This window comes from Neolamprologus brichardi, chromosome 6 (genome assembly GCF_056152115.1).
Source record: "Neolamprologus brichardi isolate AB-2024 chromosome 6, ASM5615211v1, whole genome shotgun sequence".
Classification (NCBI taxonomy): domain Eukaryota; kingdom Metazoa; phylum Chordata; class Actinopteri; order Cichliformes; family Cichlidae; genus Neolamprologus; species Neolamprologus brichardi.
In genome coordinates this window covers 23573737-23596988 of record NC_142109.1, presented here as the reverse complement: position 1 = coordinate 23596988, position 23252 = coordinate 23573737, and the positions used below count along the sequence as shown (strand labels likewise).

General features: G+C 38.4%; 3 protein-coding genes across 6 annotated transcripts in view; 2 read left to right on the top strand and 1 right to left on the bottom strand.

Moving 5' to 3' along the window:
• Positions 1-1141: 1141 nt before the first annotated feature.
• On the bottom strand, positions 1142-4354 carry ten1 (TEN1 subunit of CST complex). Its single transcript, XM_006787500.3, has 3 exons — positions 4179-4354; positions 2396-2553; positions 1142-2068 (listed from the first exon to the last, which is right to left on the bottom strand). The coding sequence occupies exons 1-3, from the start codon at positions 4265-4267 to the stop codon at positions 1923-1925; spliced, it is 393 nt and encodes a 130-aa protein (XP_006787563.2). The 5' UTR covers positions 4268-4354; the 3' UTR covers positions 1142-1922.
• A 30-nt stretch (positions 4355-4384) lies between these two features.
• acox1 (acyl-CoA oxidase 1, palmitoyl) lies at positions 4385-19875 on the top strand. 4 transcript variants are annotated; one of them, XR_436796.2, is made up of 15 exons: positions 4385-4606; positions 5740-5899; positions 10832-10992; positions 12071-12178; positions 12280-12399; positions 12515-12630; positions 13024-13193; positions 13569-13731; positions 14240-14430; positions 14707-14886; positions 16836-16941; positions 17285-17428; positions 17577-17783; positions 17981-18383; positions 18480-19875. XR_436796.2 is itself a non-coding variant. In XM_006787498.2 (14 exons), the coding sequence occupies exons 1-14, from the start codon at positions 4498-4500 to the stop codon at positions 18029-18031; spliced, it is 1986 nt and encodes a 661-aa protein (XP_006787561.2). In that variant the 5' UTR covers positions 4385-4497; the 3' UTR covers positions 18032-19875. The 4 variants fall into 4 exon arrangements, 3 of the variants coding, with proteins under 3 accessions (XP_006787561.2, XP_087697995.1, XP_035762118.2); XM_006787498.2 differs by having other exon boundaries at positions 17981-19875; XM_087841869.1 differs by lacking the exon at positions 10832-10992 and adding an exon at positions 8573-8733 and having other exon boundaries at positions 17981-19875.
• A 2152-nt stretch (positions 19876-22027) lies between these two features.
• Positions 22028-23252, top strand: part of LOC102777160 (inactive rhomboid protein 2-like) — a 32483-nt gene continuing 31258 nt past the window's right edge. The window contains exon 1 of the mRNA XM_006787497.2: positions 22028-22146. The gene's annotated coding sequence lies outside the window, so the exon portion shown is untranslated. The remainder of the gene's footprint in view (positions 22147-23252) is intronic.

The window sequence follows — 23252 nt, the reverse complement described above, 5'->3', positions numbered from 1 at the left end:
TTGTTTCAAACATCTTTTAATATTAGAAAAATATAATATAATAGTGTAATAGAGGTCATGCCAAAGTATCTCAACAAGATTAAATACAAGACTTTGACTTGGGCAGTCCAAAACCTTCTTTTTTATTTGTTTATTGAGATATTCAGAGGTAGACTTGCTGATGTGCTCTTAGTCGTTGTCCAAGTGAGCTCGGGCTTCAGTGAATGAACTGATCGTCCATGTCCTGAAACAGCAGGGGAGCCCCAGACCATCACACTACCACCACCATGTTTGACTTTTGTCGGGTTGATGTTCTTTTTATGAAACAACTAGATGCAACAGGACTCAACCCTTCCACCAAGTTTATCTTTTATCTCATCAATCCACAGAATACTTCCCCCAAAGTCTTGGGTATCAGTAAGATGTTTTTTGGTAAATATGCAATGAGTCTCTGTTATTTTTGTTCAGCGGTGGTTTTCACCTTGGAACTCTCCCATCTTTGTGTGCCATTTTTGCCCTGTATTTTTCCCATTGTTGAATCAATAACACGGACCTTAACTGTTGTTCTGGGTTCTTTTGTGAACTCATGGATGAGTCGATGATGTGTTCTTGGAGTAATTTTGATAGGCTGGCCACTCCTGGGAAGGATCACCACTGTTTCCTCCATTTGTGAATAAAGGCTCACAGGGTTGTTCACTGCCTTAGATATATCTTTGTAACCATTTCCAGGTTGATAGATGTCAGTAACTTTGTTTCTCAGCCATTTCTTTAGACAGTGGCATGATGTGTTGCTTTGTGAGTTCTTTTAGGCCGCTTCACTTTATCAAACAGGTTCTATTTAAGTGGGTTTTTTTATTCTACTTGCCTGACAGTGATCAGGCTTGGGTATGGTTAGTGAAATAGAACCCAGCTTTCCAACAAAAAGTTTTCAATCACGGTTAATTCGTGACTTAAAAAGTGGGGGGATTAGTTTTTCACATAGGGCCACGGTTTGGATAGTTTTTTTCCTTAATAAATTAAATCATCAAATAATAAATTAATTAATCAATAACACCTGTATTTTTTAGTTGACTTGGGTTATCTTAGACTAATATTAAAATTGTTTTCATGAAACATTTAAGGCAAATGATAGATTCAAAAAAGGGGCTTAAAAGGAAGCTACTGATGACTCAAACAATCCTTTATTTCAATTTGTACAAAGATTTCTACATCTGATCATTTCTTAACATTAACTTCTGCTAAGAACACACTTAGCTGATAAAATTAATGGGACAGACAACATAAACCTGACCCAAACTTTAACAGTCAGATGAGATTTCCCAATATTAAGTTTGCAAAGTTTTTAGTACACAATTCAGTCTCAAAGTAGCAGACAACACACAGTTACAGAAAGGGAGCACCAGCTTGAGGTGCAATGCATAATATTCACCAAAACTCTGCTGGCTTAACAGCTGCAGAATCCTAAACTCTTCTGGCACTGATGTTTCCATGGCCAAGCTGCTCCTGATGGCCCAGTATGTTTGGACATATAGTGAAGTTTTATCATATTACATGCATATGGATATTTGCTCATATCTTTAAAGCTGTGTCCATGCCGAATCATCACCTGGAGTCTTCAGAATCACAGACAAAACTAAAAATGTGACATATTTATGAGCCATAAACCCAAACCATCTGTTTGTAACTCTTTAATGACCCTACAAGAAAATCTAATAATGCCCCACTAATGCGGGGCTTTAGCTGTTTAAAAGCAATCCCTTGATCAAGTGCAGAAAAATCCCAGATCACAGGACAGTCACGTAAACTCTTAGAAGTGAACCTGTGTCTTTTACGCAAATTTAGACAGTTATTAAGTTCACTGTTCAGACAACACAGCAAGGGGCATCACTGCAGCTCTGATGACCAAAGAGCACCTTGAGAAACCACATGAATAAAGTCCCTGATCATGTTGCATCTGCAGGTTGTGCACCCAGTTTGCGCTCCCTCTCTGTGAAGAAGTGTCTTTGTTCAGTGATGGCTTTCTCCAGAAGGGCAATGTTTACACCGTCAACACAGTTCAGCACACGGGCACGGACCATTGCACCGACTCCTGTAGGACAAGAAGTTACAAACACAGGCAGGTGATAGCACCAAAACATCATACCCAAATTAAACTTTTCAAAAGGCAGCATAAAGCTAAATAGAGTCAAAGAAATTTCACTGGTACTGAACTGCAATTTACATTTGCGTTTGCCCAAAACAAACACAAACAAACAAACATAGCATTTAAAGATGGCATCAGGTCAACCACACACAGGACAAACTGACACTTGCTTAATGTTTCCCATTTTTAAGTTATGTGAAGGTAAATTAACATCTGAACAGTCCCCTGCAACATTTTTGCACACTGTCTGTCTGTGTGAAATATTTCTCTTACTCTCATCATTTTCTATCTCACCCAGCACAATGTACTGGGCTCCAATTATGGGGTTGAAGGGCTCCACAAACAAGGTGTGGACAACCACACGGTGCTCTTTAGAAGCATGCTGTGCTGACAGCGTAGCCCTGGACTCCTCAGGCTGATAGCATACAAGTCTGAAAAAAAATGAGTAAAACAATTTAAAGTGAATTTGGTTCATTTCCAGATCTGTGGTTTAGTTATTGAGCTATACAAGAGTAACTTTGTATGATTTACAATTTAAATAATCATTTACACAACCGGTTCACAAAAGCTACCCTTCAATATTTTTTTAAAAAGTGTGTAAACAGGGGAGTACGGTCCAAATCTATGTAGAAGATATAATCGCTGATCTGTGTATGTTTTAGTGGTTTAATGAACAGCCAATTGGGCCATAAAGTGTGAACAACACAGTAGCTTCTGTATGTTTAATCTGCTCCATTTGTTTTTTAAATTGATAGTAATAATTATAAAAGTAAACTTTATACAAACTTTATAACTTTAAAACTTTATAAATTACTTACGTTTTAGGTGACAAACAGGAGAATAGGGGATAACAATAAATAAAGGTGTATGAGCAGAGAAGCGCTATAAAATCATTAATGTCAGTTACACAGTCATTTCTGCCTGAGTCAACATCTACCACCCTCAGTGCTGCTGCCAGTCAGTGAAGACAGCAAAAATCCTAGAGTGCAGAGAAAGTTTATTTTCAAAGATTTTCATTTTTAAGAGGACATTTTCAGAAACTGTATGGTTTTAATACCAGTTTTTCAGACTTTAACTATCTTACAAACACCTTTTACTTGTACTGCATCCTATTGCGTGTTTTTCTTAATTTGTGAAAGTATAATAAGTCTCTAACTGTAACACATGCAGTGAAAAACTAAGTACACCTTATGATTCAGTAACTTGAAGGTGGTTTGACCTTTAACAACAGTAACGTGAAGCAATCGTTTTCTGTATGACTTTATCAGTGTCTAATATCATTGTGGAGGAATTATGGCCCATAATGTTCGTGCTGACATGCTGCATTTGATTTGCCAAATGTGGTGCTGTTCATTATAGTCTAATATCTCCGCTTTGGTCTTGTTTTCTAATAGTATTATCATGAACTTTAATATTTAATAGGCTAACTGAAGCCTGTAGAGTCCAAGATACTTTGACAACTAACATTTTTTCTATTTCTCTGGCCATTAGATGGCTGACCTTTAGTTGAATTTGATGGGGCATGGACCTCTGGGAAGACTGTCAACTGTCTTGAATATTTTTCCACTTGTGAATAATTCACTATTGAACGATGGACTTTAGATTGGTTGGTCTTGTAATCCATCTCAGACAGATAAGCAGTGAAGATTGCTTTAATGATCAAAGATCGTTGTTGATATTTTTCCTCCTTGGCACCATGTTAACAGACATCTGAATGCTCCTAGCCAGAAAACTGTCAAAACTTCACATTTTACCCATGGTCAATAGCTCAAATGCATTTGATTCTCAGCATCTGGTTGCTACTTACCCTCTTAATGCCTATGGAAGAATAAACGTGCGTGGGCTAAATCAACAAACAATAGAAAATTTAAATAAAATATCGAATTTACTGAAATACAACCAAAAAGTCGTAGCTTTACTAATATAAGTCTGATTCTGTCCTCTCTGACCACATCAGATCAGGTATATACAAGATATTGTGCTTGTCACAACTGGCTGTTCATGATCTCTTTAACCACACACTGAAGATTTTTTTCTAGTTTGAAACAAACCCCACCTGCCAAATGTTCTGACTGATTGTCCTTCCTCCACGCTTCCAGAGTTTATTTCCCAGGGGAAATGAAAAACTGCAGCTAAGGGCAGCATCCCGATTTCTTAAAAAAATGTTTGGTTTGTATGATTAAAATTTAAGAGTCGTTTAACTGAAGACGACTTGGTACTTCCGCGCTACATGTCACGTGGCTTACCTCCGCCTCTCTGCGCCTGCGTGGATAAGAGGCCGATTCAGGAGAAGCCGTCAGTTTGCAGGAGTTTTAGGATCTGGGTCGCTTCATAGTTTTAAGTAGTAAGTATTGTTTCCAGTCTGAGACGGAACCATGAATCCTGATATCGTTAAGGAAAGAAAAAATGCCACGTTTGACGTCGAAAAACTGACCTTTATTTTGGACGGTGGCCCAGAAAAGACCAGAAGAAGGCGAGAAATTGGTGAGATTGTAAATGTCGTCCTTGGTCAAAACATGTTATTTTAACGCGTTTGGTGCTGCTGACTGTTTTAAATTAATACAATCATGGGACCTGTACTTGCATTTAAGTAAAAAACACTCACGTGAAGGTAAGAGAAGTTTAATGTTAGCACAACCGTGTTTCCATCGGCTGTTAGCTAAGGTGTTAGCAGCTCTCATAACCTGCAGGTGACTTTCAGTGTCCGGGGTACAACACACTTTTATATGTTTTAGATATCAGTCTCAGAATGATTAGTTTAAAGTGGCATTTCTGAAGTTGACTGTGCCACAATGATTTTTATGCGATCCGAATCTAAATTCGGCTTTAGTGTAATTTATATTTACGATTGCGTTTCACTGTACTGAAGTAATGCACTTTAACCCTCTTCTTTCTTTCTTTTTTTTTTTATTGTGGACAGCCGGTAGATGAACCCAAAATGCTGACACGCCCCGTGTAATGTTAGTTCAGCACGTACAACTTGAGGAGCATACTGATTACTATATAGGTATATTTATGACAGTGAAATCTTTCATCCGGTACTCCAATGTTCAAATTCAAGCTGAAATTTGGCATTGTGGAAATCAATAAACGGGCATTTGCAGTTTTTTTTTTTTTTTGTTTTTTTGTTTTTTTTTTAAGTAAAGGTTAATGTGTCTCTCATATAAACTGATAAACTGCTAATGCCAAGCTAACGGAAGCTGTTTCTTGTGTCATCAGGGATCACAGGACAGGGGGGAACAATTAATTTTCCCAAGGGGCCACATGGGACTGGAGGATCACACCAATAACTTCATAAAGAGAGAGAATTAGTTATTGATATTAAGCAGAACTGAACTCAGCCTATGTGTAGAGTTACCTTTGCAGCAATCCCAGCTTCCCATGTGACCTCTTTTTCCCTAGAAAAAAAATCCACTAAAACCATTCTGCTAAGCGAATGACTTCTTTACAGTTTGTTATAGGATGCTGAGTGGTTGTGTCCTACTCAATTCTGGTGAAACAGGCTTACTATGTGTTTTGCCTTGAGGTATTTGTTGGATTCATCCTTTTCAGCCTGCCATACCTGTTCAATTAGTAGCTGCCTCACTAATGCATGAATGTTTGAATTTCCACTGTAGAGTCACTCGTTTTCAGCGACCCAGACTTTAAGGAAGAAGACCCAAACTTCTTGTCCCGCAGTGAGCGCTATGACCAAGCCGTTAGAAAAAGTGCCCAAATGATCCTGAAGCTCAGAGAGTATGGTATTGCTGACCCAGAGGAGATCTACCAGTATAAGAGGTATGTGGTAGAAGAATCAGCTCATAAAGCCAACTGTTAAAGTAGATGGGTTTGTTATTAAAGAACAGCCTGCAAATGTTTAAATCCACTCGTTTGTGTGTAGATGCTGTTCATCTGTAGAAATATAAGGGGGGAGGGGGGGCTTATCACACTCAGTGCATTTCAGCGTATACTCATAAAAAGGCTTAACGAAATGTTCTTATGAAGCAAATGATGTGAGGCTCAAAGGTAAAGTATCGTGTATGTGGTGTACTTTAATGTTACTACACCCCGACTGTACTTTGACAGTAATCAAATTATCCACCCACCTTCTCTGTCAGCTTGTGTGCGATATGCAAAGCAACGAAAACCAATGTTTGTTTCCCAAACAGTGTCACAGATGTTACATGAACGGGCCTAATATAGTTTTCTTAATTAACCTCCTAAGACCTGAACTCTTCCACGGCATGCATTTTTAATTTCTCTTTGATATTTGGGCTGATTGGGACCTGATGAATGTAAAAACAAAGAATTACTAAAAAAAAATATTTTTACCTAATTTTTGTTTCTGAGAAAAATGAGAGCCACTTATGAGGATATCTGTTTAAAATTTCGATAGAACAGTAGCAGTATAATGTCTCGTAAGTGGATATCAGGCCCTTGTTGAGCAAAATTGAGTATTATGGTCTAAATAACCCAAAATGTGATGTCCACATATGTGGACGCCAGGTCCTTAAGAGCCCCCCCCCCCCCAAATTGAACCCAGTCTGGTAGATTTTTTTTTTTAAACCACTCTTGGCAACTAAGTCAACAACAAAAGCAGCTGGGGCAAAGTTCGCATAAGATTAAAATTGTGTTAGAGGGCAACAACCTGCCTTGTATCAAGTGCTTTCTTCATGAGCTGTGTGCATTTATTTAAACTCAGTTCTTCAAAGCTCTACCATGCAGTGCAGCTTTACTTCCACTGTAAACTGCACATATTCATACAAATCCTTTGATTTGTCAAGACACATGACCAGATTTATTAACAGTCAAAAATCCCCAAATGATCTGTAGCTCGTCACTGAGTTCTCACCCTGCATGTTTAGAGCTGAGCCCCACATTCTTCTGGTCCTCATATTACTGAAGACCATTGTCATATTTTGATGAGGAACAGTGAGCAGATGGGTTTGGAGTGTTTCAGGTTGACTGTCATATTTCTGCACAGAGATTGATCCACAATGAAAACTGCAAAGAGCACAAGAGCAACTCTGTGCCTTTTTCTCAGAGGTGCATACACACAGAGCTCTGCAACATGACACATTACCTGTTTATTTTAATTTTTAAATGTTTTAAAATTTCCCCACTACCACATAATGCATGCTGTACTGAAATGTCTGCCAAAATACAGCTTTTAATGGGGCTTTGGCTTGCAACATTACATAACATACAGGGAAAAATGTTTCCATTTACACACTTATTAAAAATGCAGATGGGTCAGGATCTGACTGTAAGCAAAGTTGTTTGTTCGTTATCTACACAATCACTTTAATAGTTTGTCATGTATTTCACTTGAGCTGTTGGATCTGTCTAGAGATCGTACAGATTTATCTGCACACAGTCCCCAGCAATTTCTAAGAGGGTTTGCCCCATTCTTTTGTAGAGAAGCGCATGTTTAAAATCTGCATTTCCATGTACACACTGTTTTGGTTATTTACTGGGTTCATTGGGTATTATTATTTTTGACTGGCTAATTAGCACCATTTGTACATTAAAGTCCATGCATCTTTGTTTTAAAATGAGTACTGTTAGAGCTCTTCACTTGCATTTTGCATGTTTTGTTTGTTTTTGTTTTTGGGGTTTTTTGGGGGTTTTTTTTGCTCCACTTGGTAAAATCTGGCCAAACTGATCACGGTCATTCTTGGATTTACTTTAAACTTATTGACTTGACTATTTAAGACCCTTAGACACAACTTCATGATGCTGTGCTAAAATGCCTCAAATTTGCAACTTTTGAGAGTTTAATCTAAGTTATATTTTGGGGTTGTTTTGTTTTAGCAAAACTGGGAACTGTTGAACAGAGTATCTCTCACTTCTTGTATGTTTGGCAGATCCAAACTTAATATCACTATATAGGAAATAAACTTGATGTCATAAAATAATGCAGTCATCTAACATTTGAGTTGATGGTAAATCTGACCTTGTATTCACCCAGTATGGTCAAAGGCAACATCCCAGAGGCTATGGGAATACATTTTGGGGTGTTCCTTCTAACCATGCACAGCCAGTGTGACTCTCAGCAAAAAAAGAAATGGTTGCCTCTGACAGAGTCCTACCAGGTGGTGGGCACGTATGCCCAAACTGAGATGGGTCACGGTCAGTCTTGGATTTAGCTTTTGACACAAATTAACTTAATTTTTGTGGAGTTCCTTAGACGAAACTTAATGATTCTGTGTTGAAACGCTTCAAATTAAAAACATTTTTTTCCCCAAAAAAAGTTTAATAAATGATCTCTAAGGCCAGGCAAAATGCCATTTTAAGCAGGATGGGAAAAGTGTTTAACACTAAGAATACCTCTGATTTCTTGTATGTGTTTGACAGATCCAAACTTGATGTATGTAGAAAACTTCCAATTGGATGTAATCAAATTATCAGTGTCTAATATGTGAGTTAACATTGTCTGAACCACACTTGTGTACACTTCCCTTTACCCAGTATGGTCAAAGGCAACAATCAGGAGCCTTTGGGACTACACTTTGGCATGTTCATCCCATTCCTGTACAGCCAATGTGACCATCATCAAAAACAGAAATGGTTGCCTTTGGCAGAGTCCTACCAGGTGGTGGGCACGTATGCCCAAACTGAGATGGGTCACGGTCAGTCCTGGACTTAGCTTTGAACTTATTGAATGTTGATTAAGGCCCTTGGACAAAACTTTATCATCCTCTGCTGATAAATGATCAGCAGTCACATTTGAGTAAAAGAATAAAACTTTTAAAACCATAACTCTAATTTCTTGTATGTGTTTGACAGAAGTAAAATATTGACAAAATCCAAAGTAGTTGCATGTGTCTTTATGATTGTGTTTGCAGTTGCATGCTTTTCTAAAAGACACGCTACATGTAGATCTATCAATGCTACTAGCATAGCTTCAGTAGAAGTTCCCATTTAGACCCTAAATATTAAACTAGTTTTATGTCATCGACACATTTTCCCATAAGCAATTTCTAAGTCTACTTCCTTTCCACTGACTCTTTCATTCCCCTTTCTATGTTGATAATGCCCCAATTATGAAGCTTGTGTATATTTTGATTGCTCCCTTGATTTGCGCTCTTTTCTATGCATGATTTAACAATTAAGACTGAATAACTGATCAGAGATGGCCTGTCTTTGTTTGGCCTGTGGATTTGAAATGATGGGAACTAGAAACATGAAACTAGTTCAGTTGTCTTTTTCATGAAGTCTTGAAAGAGTAAGAGAAGCAGCATTATGAGCTGCAGAAGTTTGTGGATGAGCCACAAACTTCTGCAGCTCATAATGAGGCCTCTGAATGTCTCTTTGTAATCTGAGAAATTGGCAAATCTCTGTGAGAGAGAATGTGAGCCAAGCAGCTATTGTTTGGTGGCTTTCTGTTAAAAAGCCGGGTGGATGTCATTTTGAATTTGTAAATCTGTCACAAAGCTGCACTTAATATTTACCCCTGTATTTACTCACCATTTCAGTTTGGTTTGAGCCTACACTGGGTCAGTTAGAGAGAACACTTAGTTGTGGTCAACGGCACCTTAACACTCTTGTGAGGCTATCCCTAGTATCAGACTGCTGAAATTTGCGATTTAGAGCCCATATTCACTGAAAATGATGCAAATAAATATTAAAAACTCTGCACTGTGTGTTGGCAACAGTTGCTCATTTTGAATTTGCTGCCTGCTACAATTTTATTAGTTAAAGTTGGAGGTGGCACATTTTTGCTCCTTTGTTTAGGAACTAACTGCTTCTGTGTTTTGTTTTTTTGTTGTTGTTGTTTTTTTTTTGTTTTTTGCTTTTGTTTATTTTTTTCATGACACACTGAATCCTTTCAATGACTAGACTGTTTAATGTTTCTTCTCCTCCTGTAAATGATCTCAGGACCAAAGAAAGCACTATCCTTTTTTTTGTTTTGTTTTTGTAACTACAAAGTCATGTTAATAATTAAATGTTCCACTTAAAAATAAATTGCCTAATTCGACTTTTCCAGCCCAACTTTATTTCCCAACATGTGGCTAGTATCATATTCAAAATGAGCATATAAATAACACTACCAGTTATCTCTTTAGACTTATCAAATCAAATCACTTTTATTGTCACATCACATGTGCAGGTACACTGGTACAGTACATGTGAGTGAAATTCTTGTGTGCGAGCTTCACAAGCAACAGAGTTGTGCAAAAATACAATAACGTAAAACAAGCAAAACTTAATTAATATATACATTCTGTCAGAGTTGTAACAAACAGGTCCAGTTTACATCTATGTATCCGTTCCATTCCCCTAAACATTTTTGGTGGCTTTGAGTTGTTGCCACCTGAGCAACCCAAACTTGGTCATCCCTGTCAGTGGTATGGCTAAATGTGTAGAGCCAGCTACTAAAGACAAACTTTTGGAAAATGGCATTTATGAAGTTTGAAGTTGGATTCTCACCACATGATCAAATCAGCAATTCCAATATGCATGTCATGCTGACAAATTGTTTTAATTTGTCTTTGTCACCTCTTTCTCTGCTGCTTGTGCACATCTTTTATTCTTGCATCACTATTTCAATTCCTGTAAATAATTCTTCCTGCGGATACACAACTGCATCATTATCTTCTCATTCATCTCTGCTAACGTTGTCTTAAACTCTTCATAATCACTTCCACCATCTGCGTCCCTTCTCCTCGCCCTTTCTACATTACAACCTGCTTTTTTCCCCATTTCCCACTGCTTTGCGTGGCCAAGATGTGTGCACCCTGACAGGCCAGAGCCCCTGGATCTTCATCTCGGGATGTTCCTGCCCACACTACTCAACCAGGCCACCCCAGAGCAAATGGACCGTTTCTTCATGCCCGCCTGGACCCTAAAGATCATCGGCACCTACGCTCAGACTGAGATGGGCCACGGTAAAATGAAGTTCAAAACAGTAGGCCAGTTAGGAACACTATGCCATTTTTAATTTTATTGTCAATATTCCCACAAACTATTGAGTCAGGTTGGTTGCGATTTAAAGTAAGAAAGAATTTGGTGCTGTTTATTATCTATTTATTTGTTTATTTTACACATGGCATTCAGCACTAGTTTATTATTCAAATATGTATATTCACCAACCAAAATTTGCGCTGGTGTACAAGTGGTTTATTTAAAGACACTTCAAGGAATTTAGGTGAATTCAGTCAACTAGAGAACTGCTGCAAACAAAGTAAGAGTTAAACCACTGTGCTACTTTAAGATTAGATGATGGTAAATGCACCCAGTATATCTCTGACAGTGGAAGTGTTTTCTTCTTTGTTAAAGAGAAACGAAATCTTGAAACCAATGATTCATTTACATAACATCTGTGTCCACGGGGCCACTGGACAAATGTAAAGTTTTCCTTTCAGAACTTAAAAAAAATGTAACCACAGAGAAACATTGAGTAGTTTATCACTGGCTGTTCTACTCCCTAACAACCCCTCCTATTCCACAGTAGCTCTTCTTATCTGGTTTTTGTTTTTGTTTTGTTTTCTTGTCTTCACTAACAATCTTTACTATACTTTAACAGCATGGGGTGTTATGTCTTTAACTAAAAACCAGTAAAATCCAGTTTAAACAGCATGCAACTGAATCATCTTAAAACTGTGACTGAAAATTAAGATCTGTCAAACACCTACAAGCTTCTCTCGGAGAGAAGTGGATTCAGCTATTTTATTTAAGTAAATTTATACTGGATACTTTATTTTAAGTCTCAAGGGCCAAATGTGCTGTCTATTTATTATAAGTTTAAACTTAGATTTTTTTTCCATCTCTGATTGATGCTAAAGTTGTATTCTGTAAATGTAATTTTTAGTCTAGGCATGTTTGTTAACAGTAGTAGTAGTTTTGCATAAAAATCATCAGATCGACTGCTAATGTCTAACCAGCACTGTGATGCACTACTTTTGCTTTTTAACTGTGTTCTCTGCATGTGTGTCTGGTGGCCTTTGACATATTGAATCACTCCAGGCACACACCTTAGAGGGCTAGAGACCACAGCCACATATGATCCAGCCACTCAAGAGTTTGTCTTGAACAGTCCCACTGTGAGCTCCATCAAGTGGTGGCCCGGAGGACGTAAGTGTTTTGACTCCGTTAGGTCTGGGGTTTCATCATGAATAGCATTTGTGGGGTTTTCTTGTTTTGCTTTTGTTAACCATTTCACTCTCTCTTTCTAGTTGGGAAGACCTCCAACCATGCCATAGTGTTAGCACAGCTTTACACTCTTGGAAACTGCCATGGTCTGCATGCTTTCATCGTACCCATCAGAGATATGAACACACATTTACCCCTGCCAGGTAACCACAGTCTGTGATGACTTTCTGAATGTGATATTTGTAAAGTAAGTCCTCATCATCCTTTCTGTCCATCTCACTTTTTCTCTTACTGGCTTTGTTTATCTTTCTCTCTCAGGTATTGTTGTTGGCGACATTGGCCCCAAGTTTGGCTTCAATGAGGTTGACAACGGCTTCCTGAAATTGGAGAACGTACGAATTCCACGGGAGAACATGCTGATGAAATACGCCAAGGTGAAATGAAAGTTTGTCTTTTTAACAGCAGTGATTCACCATGAGTGGATTAATTTACCTCAGCTCTTTGTTTGTGATGTTTGGGAAGGGAATTGCTGATCTTGAAATTAGGCACAGTCATTGATCCTGTTTCAACCATTGCTTGTCCTTTTGCTCCTTGCAGATTCTTTTATAATCAAGCACCAATCTGGGCTAACAGTGGTGGTTTAACTAATGAGTGTCAGAAATTGTGTCCTCATTGGGATTACATTTGCAAATGCCTTGCAAGAATTACTTAAAAAAAAATACTTATTCAGTTTGGTAATATACATTGACACTTGGTGTTGTTGGTGGTTATATGGATACAGAATAAATGCATTTCAAGTAGGGCTTCAATATGACTCTGTCCACCAGGTGGCGCCAGATGGAGCCTATGTGCAACCACCAAGTACTAAGCTGACCTACGGCACCATGGTGTTCATCCGCTCCATGATTGTCGCTGAGTCAGCTCGAGCCCTTGCAAAGTCCTCCACCATTGCCATCCGCTACAGTGCCGTTCGTCACCAGTCTGAAATACGGCCAGGGTCAGTGGACAGTTGATTGCTGTCAATGCAAACATTTGCACAAACATCTCATGACTCAAAAGTAGTGAGTAAAAACAAATTTGTAGTTGAGCTGAAATAAACCAAGTGAACAGGCTGAAAGTTACACTAGTACTTTAAAGTACTTCACTCTACTAGTGGTTCCTAGTTTGCCCGAATATCAGCATAAAGGAAAAATGAATCACAGCGGTATGTGATGTGAAGTATACTGTGGTGCAAACAGCTAGGATTGACACATCTGCAACTTTTGCATAGGTGACTATAAAAAGACCTGAGAGTATTAAACTCGGTGGTCTCGCTCGTCTGTGTCACTGTTTCAATCATGAAAAAAATAAGTTTTGTGTTTCTATTGCACAGAGAGCCAGAGCCTCAGATCCTCGACTATCAGACACAGCAGTACAAGCTGTTCCCACTGCTGGCCACAGCCTATGCCTTCACTTTTGTTGGCCAGTACATGAGGGAGACCTACCACCGCATTACTGAAGACATCAACCAGGGAGACTTCAGCGAGATGCCTGAGGTACTGACCAGCCACCCTCATGTGGGGCATCAAAGCTTAATTGGACTAGTGCACCCACTCTGTTGATCCCACTTCTGTGGTCAGGGTCTAAATTAAGTTGGGGGCTGGGTGGGGTGTACTAGAATGAGAATTAAGTGAGGAATTGTGCTGATGATCAATGGACAGATTAATCACATAACATTTAAAAACACTTTCTTTTTTTTAAAATAGATTTTTACACTTTACATTTTGGAAAAACAAATCTGTTTGGAATTTTGAGCAAAATGTTAGAAGCAATTACCAGACATTTCTGAAGCATTTCTGTGTCGCATATGATGGCACACGGTTGCTGGTATTTGGTGGAATGGTGGCCTGTCCCCTTTCTTTGGACAGACTGCTTTTTATTCTTCTTCCACTTACTTTCAGTCCAGCCTGTCACAGAACCATATATTTGTTCCCATTTTTTAAGTTTAATTCATTTATAGCTATGAATTAATCTGTTTCACTTGCTTTGCCCTCTAATTCACAGCTCCATGCCTTGTCTGCGGGTTTGAAGGCCTTCACCTCATGGGAAGCGACCTCAGCCATTGAGGTGTGCCGCATGTCATGTGGTGGCCACGGTTACTCTCGAAGCAGTGCCTTGCCGGACATTTATGTTGAGTTTACCCCTACCTGCACCTACGAGGGAGAGAATACAGTCATGATGCTGCAGACTGCCAGGTAACGCAAAGTGACATTTAACACCACAAATTAGAGAAAAACTGAAGCTGAATTATGTCCTCGGTGTCAGTATTGGTGGTGTAACATAAAAGCTCCCTTCATAAACTCTCCTTCACACCGATGACTAAAACACACACAGTTGAATGAAATGAAGATATGTTAACTTTTATTTCTAATAGGTACAGTAAATATTTCTGTAAAGCTTTCAATTAATAGAAACACAGCTGCTAGCTATCTCGCGCAACTAACTGTTAAACTGAACACTCGTGTCTGCAGATACCTGGTGAAGAGCTACAAACAGGCTAAGGCAGGCCAGCAGCTGAGCGGCATTGTGTCATACCTGAATGAAGCAGATGTGCGGAGGGTGCAGCCACAGCCCGTCGCTGCCAGGCCAACAGTGGTTGACATCAATGACCTGACTAGCCTGACGGAGGTCTACAAACTCCGAGCAGCCATGTAAGAGAGCAGTGGGAAAGATGATGACCTTGTTACATGAAATATCACCCGTTTCCTTTTATTTGCCATTAATATTTATATATCTAGTAGAATTGTACAGGTTTTCTGGGTTCGTACATTAGAAAAGGTGGTGGAACTTGAACATTGGATTGCACACTGGGGAAATTCACTTGCTACAGCAGCAAAAGGAAGAAGTCAGGAAGAAAAAGTCAATTGGAGATATTAGAAAAATGAAAAACTGTAAAAGAAGTTGTGTACAAAAATTTTTAAACTGTGTACAGAGAAGAAATCTGTGTATTTTACTGTGTATAGTAACATTTCTACACAGTAAAGTGCAGTGGGGGTGGTAAAATATGCCCTCTCCATGCTGCCACTTCACAACTGAGAACCATGATCATGATGGTCTCTGACAAAGTTGCTTTTTGATTCCCATTCATATTTAGGAATGGGTTTCCACTGAGTGTTGTCCTTAAATGTTATACACCGTATTTTCTTTTTAAAAACAAGTTTTGCAGTTGTCACTACTGATCTCTTTAATAGTTCAGTTGGCTAGTGCAAGTCTGACTTAAACCTGCAGTTGTTGGTCATTTCCTGCATGTGACATGATATGCAGAGCTGATCACATGACTGCAGCTGTCATTATCTAAACCCATTTGGCAGGGAGTGTCAACTGTGGTGGAAGGGTTCTTTTTTTGTTTTTTTTAAATGTGGTCCAACTTTAAACATCAGAGGGTTAAAAGGTAAATATGCATTTCTAATTGGGTGTCTTGTTTTGTTTTTTTTGAATAGTATTAGGAAAATGATGCTTAAAGTATTGGGACTAAACAGATGAAAAGAAAGTAGTAAAAGGCTAGTTTTTCATAAGAGGAGTTTGACATATCTGAGAAAACTAAATGAGTGTTATGGTGTCAAATACTGACTCTGTGTTGGCAGGTAGGTGAGGCTTTAGTCAAGAACCAGACTAAAAAGCTTGTTTGGTGTTTCTTAAAAATGGACTTGCACAGTCTGACATTTGCTCAGTCGTATATTTCTGCCTGCTCTAACTAAGGCGATTGCAAGAGGGAGGATTAAAGCGTCTCTAAATTGAAGATTAAATAAATCCATCAGGGAGGCAGGTTTAACTTGGACTCAGCAGTGTTTGTCAGGGAGCATAGGCAACTTCTCTCATCTCCCCTTTCTATCTTAAGCCACGTGTTTCTGATTATTTGAGGCACCTGGAAGTTTTTCTTGTTTCATCCAAAGGGCGCACATACTGTATTGTTTCAGACTCAAACTAATTCAGTTAATTTGTTTGTGTTTAAGGTTGGTGGCTGCTCTGCCTCCCCAAGTTGTAAAATGCTCTCTTTGTACCCCTGCATTTGTTTTGTTTACCACCAAAGAAACCGCTCTTACAGTATCTGTCACAACATCAGCAATGCCGCAAAAACATTTTTTTTTTTTTTTTTTTATCATTATTTCACAGCATAAAACCTCATTTTTAGCTTACTTGCCTTAATCCAGGACTTCATAATCCCTGTCTAAGCCCAATTTTAGATGTATTCATTGAAGCTTGAATGTTGTAGACTATCTTCCTCCAAGTCTTTAGTGTAAACCTGCTATTTATCTATTAAGTCTATTATGCAAACACTAGTTACTGTCATAGGAGGGGCTTATCTTTTTTTGTTTTCCATCACAAAAGCTTAAAAGTCAACTTTAGTGTGACATGGAAACACTCTTTGATCTGTAATTGTGAACGAAAAGGGAAGACTGATTGTACTCACATTTAGTTGTATTCAGTATGCAACTCTGTAGGTGAGCGCTAATCTTTAATGTTGATCCACCGAAGAGCATTCGGTACATAGACATTTTAGTCTAGACATACGGGGATGTAAAACTGCAGCTTACCTACAACCACAAGGAGGTAATTCTGGCTTTGTTGCTTAATGCACGCTATGTTTCTGTGTTTATAGTCTAGTGGAGCTGGCAGCGAAGAGCATCCAGCAGGAGCTGCAACGCAGGAAGAGTCAGGAGGATGCCTGGAACAACAGCGCCATTGACCTGGTCAGAGCCTCAAATGTAAGTTCAATTTTGCTTGATTGTCCTTTTTTATGAATAAATTATGACTAACCTTGGGGAAGGTTTTACTTGAACAGAATATCTAAAACATCTGTCACCCTTTGAATATTGCCCTAAAGTTGGAGGTTGTTTGTTACTAGTCAGTATCTTCGGTTCTTTTGTTTATTGTAGAGTAAGAGCACCGATATATGTGAACTGCATTCTTAAGTCAAATTCAAATCATGATTTTTATTTATCTATCTACTTTTTAAAGTCTGATTTTATTTATATAGATGGATATCGATATAGACACACACACACACACACACACACACTTTCTTTTTTTTTTCTCTCTTGTGTTCAGGCCCACTGTCACTATGTTGTAGTGAAACTCTTTACTGACAAGCTTGGGGAGGTTGCTGATACAGCAGTACACTCAGTGCTGTCAACCCTGGCTTTGCTCTACACCCTGTATGGCATCACAAAGAACTCTGGAGACTTCCTACAGGTAAGAAAAATCATGTGTGTGGTCAGCAGATAAGCACAACAGTGCTGTTTCAATGCTCTTTCTACTGCTCAGCTTGGTCTGATCTAAGATCCAATTTCTACAGCTGCTGGTGTTGTTTGTTTGTTTTTTTCTTAAATTCTTTTTCTAGGCCGGACTGCTGAGTGTGCCTCAGGTGATGCAGATTTCTAATCGAATCAAGGAGCTGCTGGCTCAGCTGAGGCCCAACGCTGTGGCCCTGGTGGATGCCTTTGACGTCCACGACAAGAAGCTGAATTCGGTCCTGGGACGATACGATGGGAATGTTTATGAGCACATGTTCGAGTGGGCTCGCAAATCCCCCCTCAATGCTACAGAGGTCAGTCGAGCCCACAAGGTTGTATGGTCACAGTGTTAATGATAAGCTGCTCTTTGCATTTATCAGCAGCGTGGAACTCGAGAGTTTTATATGAAAATGAAGATGTTGGCAAATCCAACCTCACACTAAACTTGTTTGTATGATCATTGTGTACATTTGTTGCATTATTTCAGCAACTTTTTTTTTTCTCCCTACAGGTACACGAATCTTTCCACAAGTACCTGAAGCCTCTGCGGTCCAAACTGTGAACTGATCCATGAACCTCACCTCCTGGCCGGACCCTTTGACTCTGCAGGCTCAAGCTCAACAGTACTAATCTACCCCATGATGCTTTTTACTAGCTACCAGCTGGTATATTTCAAATATTAGCCCTCTTAAGGCCATGGTAGATGGCGAACTAACCCTATAAGATAGAAGAGAGTGAGAGAAGGGAATTTAAAGTGAGTAGATGTGTTTTATGAAGGGAAATGGAAATGCAACCAAGACTGAAAATTGATAAAGTGAGCCCACCGAGAGACCTCAAGAATAGCTTTAACACTAACAATCACACATTTACAATTTTAGACTGACCTGCCTTTTGAACAGAACATCCACTGCAAAGTATTATTTGTGGTCAGTTTTTTTTTCCCCTCAGTTTCTTTGCTGCATGCCTGAAATTTCCTTTCTTCTTCTTCTCCTTCTCTCTCTTCTAGCAAGAACAGAATGTCTGATGATTGTTACATAATGTGGGCAATCGGCTAATGGTAAAATCAGGGTGGCAAACTGTTGTTCTTAATTATTTGAAGAGGCTTTTGTTTGTCCATAACATTTATCAATCATGGTACTGCTTAAGGAGTAGTTTCACATCAATGATTCAACCAAGTCTAAGTCTGTAGCCCTTAATTGTACCATAACATGACAGACTTCCGTTTGTTTCAGATACAATTTTCGATTTAAAAATTTTTTCATAAAGAGAGCTTCTTCAGTCACTTATTGTAATAAAATGTTTTTAAAATGATCGTAAAAGTCACTGCTAACTGATGGCTCACTTGAAATCTGTGATTTTGTTTTAGTATCAAATGTTCAGCATCTGTGCCCCGGATATGTGGCCGTTTTTTAACAGCATCTGCTGCAGTCAGCTCTAAACCCATGTCACCAGCTGTAGTCCCCACAAGCCTTTAACTGCCTAAATCCTCCAGTTGTCTTATTTCAGTCAAAAAGGTGAATCTGTCTGCCTCTTCTCTTATTTCATATTCTGCATTTGTTCCCATACAATGACCAAGATTATGTCACATGTCAATTCCGCCGTATTGGTGCTCCATAAATAGGAGCTGAGCTCACTGGACAGCTGAGAGGTAGTGTGCACATTTGAGACGGTGGAAAAATTTGGGGCTGAGAGAAGATCAAGTTCAGCACTCTAGGATTCTCAAATCTTCAGTTTCTGACAGTATCGGCTCCGTATCTGTAAATGCTCAGCATGATTATGTTAAGGTCTGGATGGATTTTTTGTTTTTTAATTTATTCTAACATATTTCAATCTAAGAAATTTAAATTTGTTTGCTAAAAAATGTTCCTTTATCTCAGAGTGCAATTGTTTAAGTGATGCTGCGAAGCAGTAAAATTACTTTTTTTTTTTTTTTTTTTTTTTTTTTTAATTTAATGACTTGTTGGGCAGTGAGCTTTAAATCTAAAACCTTGCTGTAGACGATGATGATGATTTTGTATAATAATTATGTGCCTGACCATTAATTCAGAATGTTCTCACATGACTCCTTCTGTTTCGATCCTGTATTTAATGGTTTGGATCTGCTGTGAGTTCTGATGACAAAGTTGTTTGTAACACTGGTCTTCTAATTTGTGCAGTCATTGTGGGTGGGGGAGGGTTTTATTTTCTTCTTCTTGACTCTAATTCAGAATATTCTCACAAGTAATTGCATTTCATTTGTTTTTTCACAAAACTATTTTGATTTGTTAAACGGTCACAATGATCATTATATAAGAGTAAGCTGTTTGAGGTTTGTTTTTCTTTTTTTAAAAAATAAAATAAAAACATGTTTCAATGAGTAATAACAGTTTTTATGGTTGGCAAATAAAGACATGACCTGAAATATCACCATTGTGTGTGGGTTTGGTTTTTTTGTTTTGTTTGTTGTTGTTGTGTTTTTGTTTTTGTTTGTTTTTTTTAACCCACCAAAAGAAGTCCACCAAAATCTGGAGAAATTGACTGACATATATTCAGTTCAGAATTTTCTGGCTTTGACCAACAGTATCTTATTTTTACCTGTTTGGACACTAAAATCCTGGAGTTCCCTTAAATTAATATTCGCAAGTATTTGCAGAAATATTTTGGGAGAATAAAAAGCTTAACTTTGCTTTTAGAGGCAAAAAATTCTGTATTCTTCACTGATCTTTTGGTTTCTGTATATTTTTCCCTAACAGTGTTGAAAGGAATGTTTTTCGAGCTATATGTTACACGAGTACCTAAAGTACTGCAAACCTACATGGAAAAAAATTTACAATTTACATGAACAAAAATATAACATGATTGCAAAATAATAAAATAAAACTGTGATCAGACACATCCAGAAATGCAGGTGCATCAGCTGCAGAATTACTCCTTACTACTTTGAAATTGGCAACAGCTTGAATAGTATCTGTTAATGGTTAACAAATTACATAGTAATGAGAAATATTTTGGTAGTAAACTAGTCTTTGAACTTGTTGAATTGCTATGCAAATATGACTTTAGTCCAAATACCAAGTAACTACTGCAAAATGTAGTTCACTACTCCTTAAGACTGATTTTTGAATGGGTACAAAGTAATGTACACACATTGCTATTAAAATCACAGGATTGTAATGTAGAATAAGCAGCTTGTTCGCTAATGAATAAGCTACCAGACAGTGCAGTGAAGCATGCTGCATATTTGTGTAGGAGTTGGAGTAAATGACTTCTATGCATATGAGTGTGGTGAGGGGGCAATGGACATCTGCAGTAATAATGTAATTTTACAATTACTCTATTCTGAGTACTTTACTGAAGTACAGTTTTAATGTACTAAAAGTTTTATAAGTGTTTCTACTTTCTGCTTGTAGCCCATTGTTATGTATCCACTATTATGTATTTCTTATTTGGTATTTTGGCTACGGTTAGGGTGCTATTGCACTCCAAAAGATTTATTTCAAAGCTTTAGTTATTTATTATTTTTTACTTTATGATAAATAGATTTATGTCTATTTATATAATAAGCTATATTATAACATCCATTATTATGATGCACATGTAAGAGATGGATGTATTTTCCTGGTTCTAAAAAGTGAAGCTAATTCACAAATACATTAAACCTGTATTATTTTAATGGCCAGCGGGGGTCAATATATGTAAATTAACCTTGAAGTTCATTTTGTAAATAATGGTCAGTCTAAGAGTTAGGAGGATTATTAAGAATTCAGTTGATTTAAACCTTGCTACTCACATCAGGTTTCAAAACACTATGATATTCATGGCTGCATGTGAGCACCACTATATTTATTTCTGATCAAGTAAATGATATTTGTCACTCTCTGCCACCAAATGGTGATTGGATCACAACAAGCTCTAAATGTAAGCTAAAAGGTATGTTTGTATGGGACAAACATTAAATATGCACACACACAAAGTGTGACATTTAATGGTTTGGCAGTAATCATGTGAAGAACAAGAAAAATGTATTTGATTTGAATGACATCATCCCAACTCCCTTGTAAAGTAAATACAATAAGCATAAATGGAAGCTATTTTTCTTTTTTGTAGGAGGGAATACCTTTTTCTATACCAGTAAATATCAAAACTCTTATTTAAGCTGTCATTTCATTAGGGACAGCGACATAGATAGTTGCCTCACAACAAGAAGGTCATGAATTCAAATCCACCATCTGACTGGGGCTTTTTTCTGTGTGGAGTTAGCATGTCCTCTCCATCTCTGTGTGACTATGTTTCAAAATTTTAGAAGTTCAGAAAAGAAACTATGACACAAGCAGAACTTCATAACATCCCAGCCTCAAGAAACACATGCAAAAGAATTGGTACATTGACCAAAGTTACAAGGAGTAAAACTATCTTTTTAAATTTCCATTTTAAGTAACCAGTATTATTTCGGTTAGTTTTTGTGTATGTGGAGACCTTGACAAGAACACATATACTGACACCGCCCCTGCTTCTCGGGCTCCTGTTCCTTCAGGCCCGTGTCGGGGGGTCCTAGCTCCGCCCCTGGTTTCTTCAAGGATGTTGGAAGCAGAAAGAGGGAAGTAGTGACACGCTGTTGGACACTAACCCACAGTATCGTTGCATTTCGGATATATTCTCTCTGCTAATGAATTATAATCTAGGCATTTCTTCCTGGAGGTGAGTGGAATAGCACTCTTCAGCTCTTTTATTTGTTTTTGTGACGCTGCAATCGCTAAAACTTAACTTAGGGTCGGGGGTCAACGGTCATTATTAATACGCTTTTAATATGAAAGCACCTAATAGCTCAGTATAAGGTGTACTAATGCTGTAATATTTACTGGTTTGTTGTATGCGATCCTAGATGAGTCAAAGCGTTTAAACAGGAACAAACAGCACTGCTAATAATGACATTTCCAGTGTCGGCGTTAGCTTCCAACGGTCGTTTACATCTAATGTTAGAGTAGCGGCTGAAAGCACGCCTCGGCAAGCCCTTTGTTGCTCTGCCTGTTGGGACAAGTGCATATGAATGCAATTAATCCTCTTGGATTTCCTCATGTTCTCCCTCTAAAGTTAATCGTAGTCGCCGTGTGCCGAAAAATTGAATTTGCCGTAAGCCTTACACCCCTTCCATTTATTTTTCGTGGAAGGTAAGAGGTGGGTTTGACACACCATGTTTCCCCGGAATGACAGGAACGGACGGTTTCACATGAAAGTATGACACAACTAACGTGAAACCATTTGTGTGTCACTGCTGATTTTGAAAATGTGTGTTTGCATTTGTTAGCTTTTACTAAAACAGAGGCAGGGCGGTGAGTTATTGAAATGCTGATTAGAAGTTAACTAAGTCACAACAGGTAGGAATAGTTGCGTTCAAGTGTCAGTGTACTTAAAGTTAAAACCAAAGACTGTATATAAAAGACGTCGCACACTGGTTTGGAGGCTTTTTGAAGGCTCAGCATTAAGCTATGTTAATCTTTTGAAGCCACACGTGACCATATTTGGGAGAGATAGTGGCATGTTGCGGTATCCTCTAGCTAGCGGGCTTGGTTAGCAATCTGCATCTATTAACTGTACCACAGACATGCAAATCTGTTGCCGCCAGACTAACAAAACTCTACAATTTCACGCACAGAGGAGCAGAAACTTTCTGGACAGTTTGCACAAACACTCAAAGAGGTTCAGTTTGTTGACCCAAAGCCTACCAAACAGCAGCCAGCTTCAGTTTCCTGTGTTGGGACACCTGTCATTTAAAGTGGCCACACCTTTAACTCCAGCATTCAGTT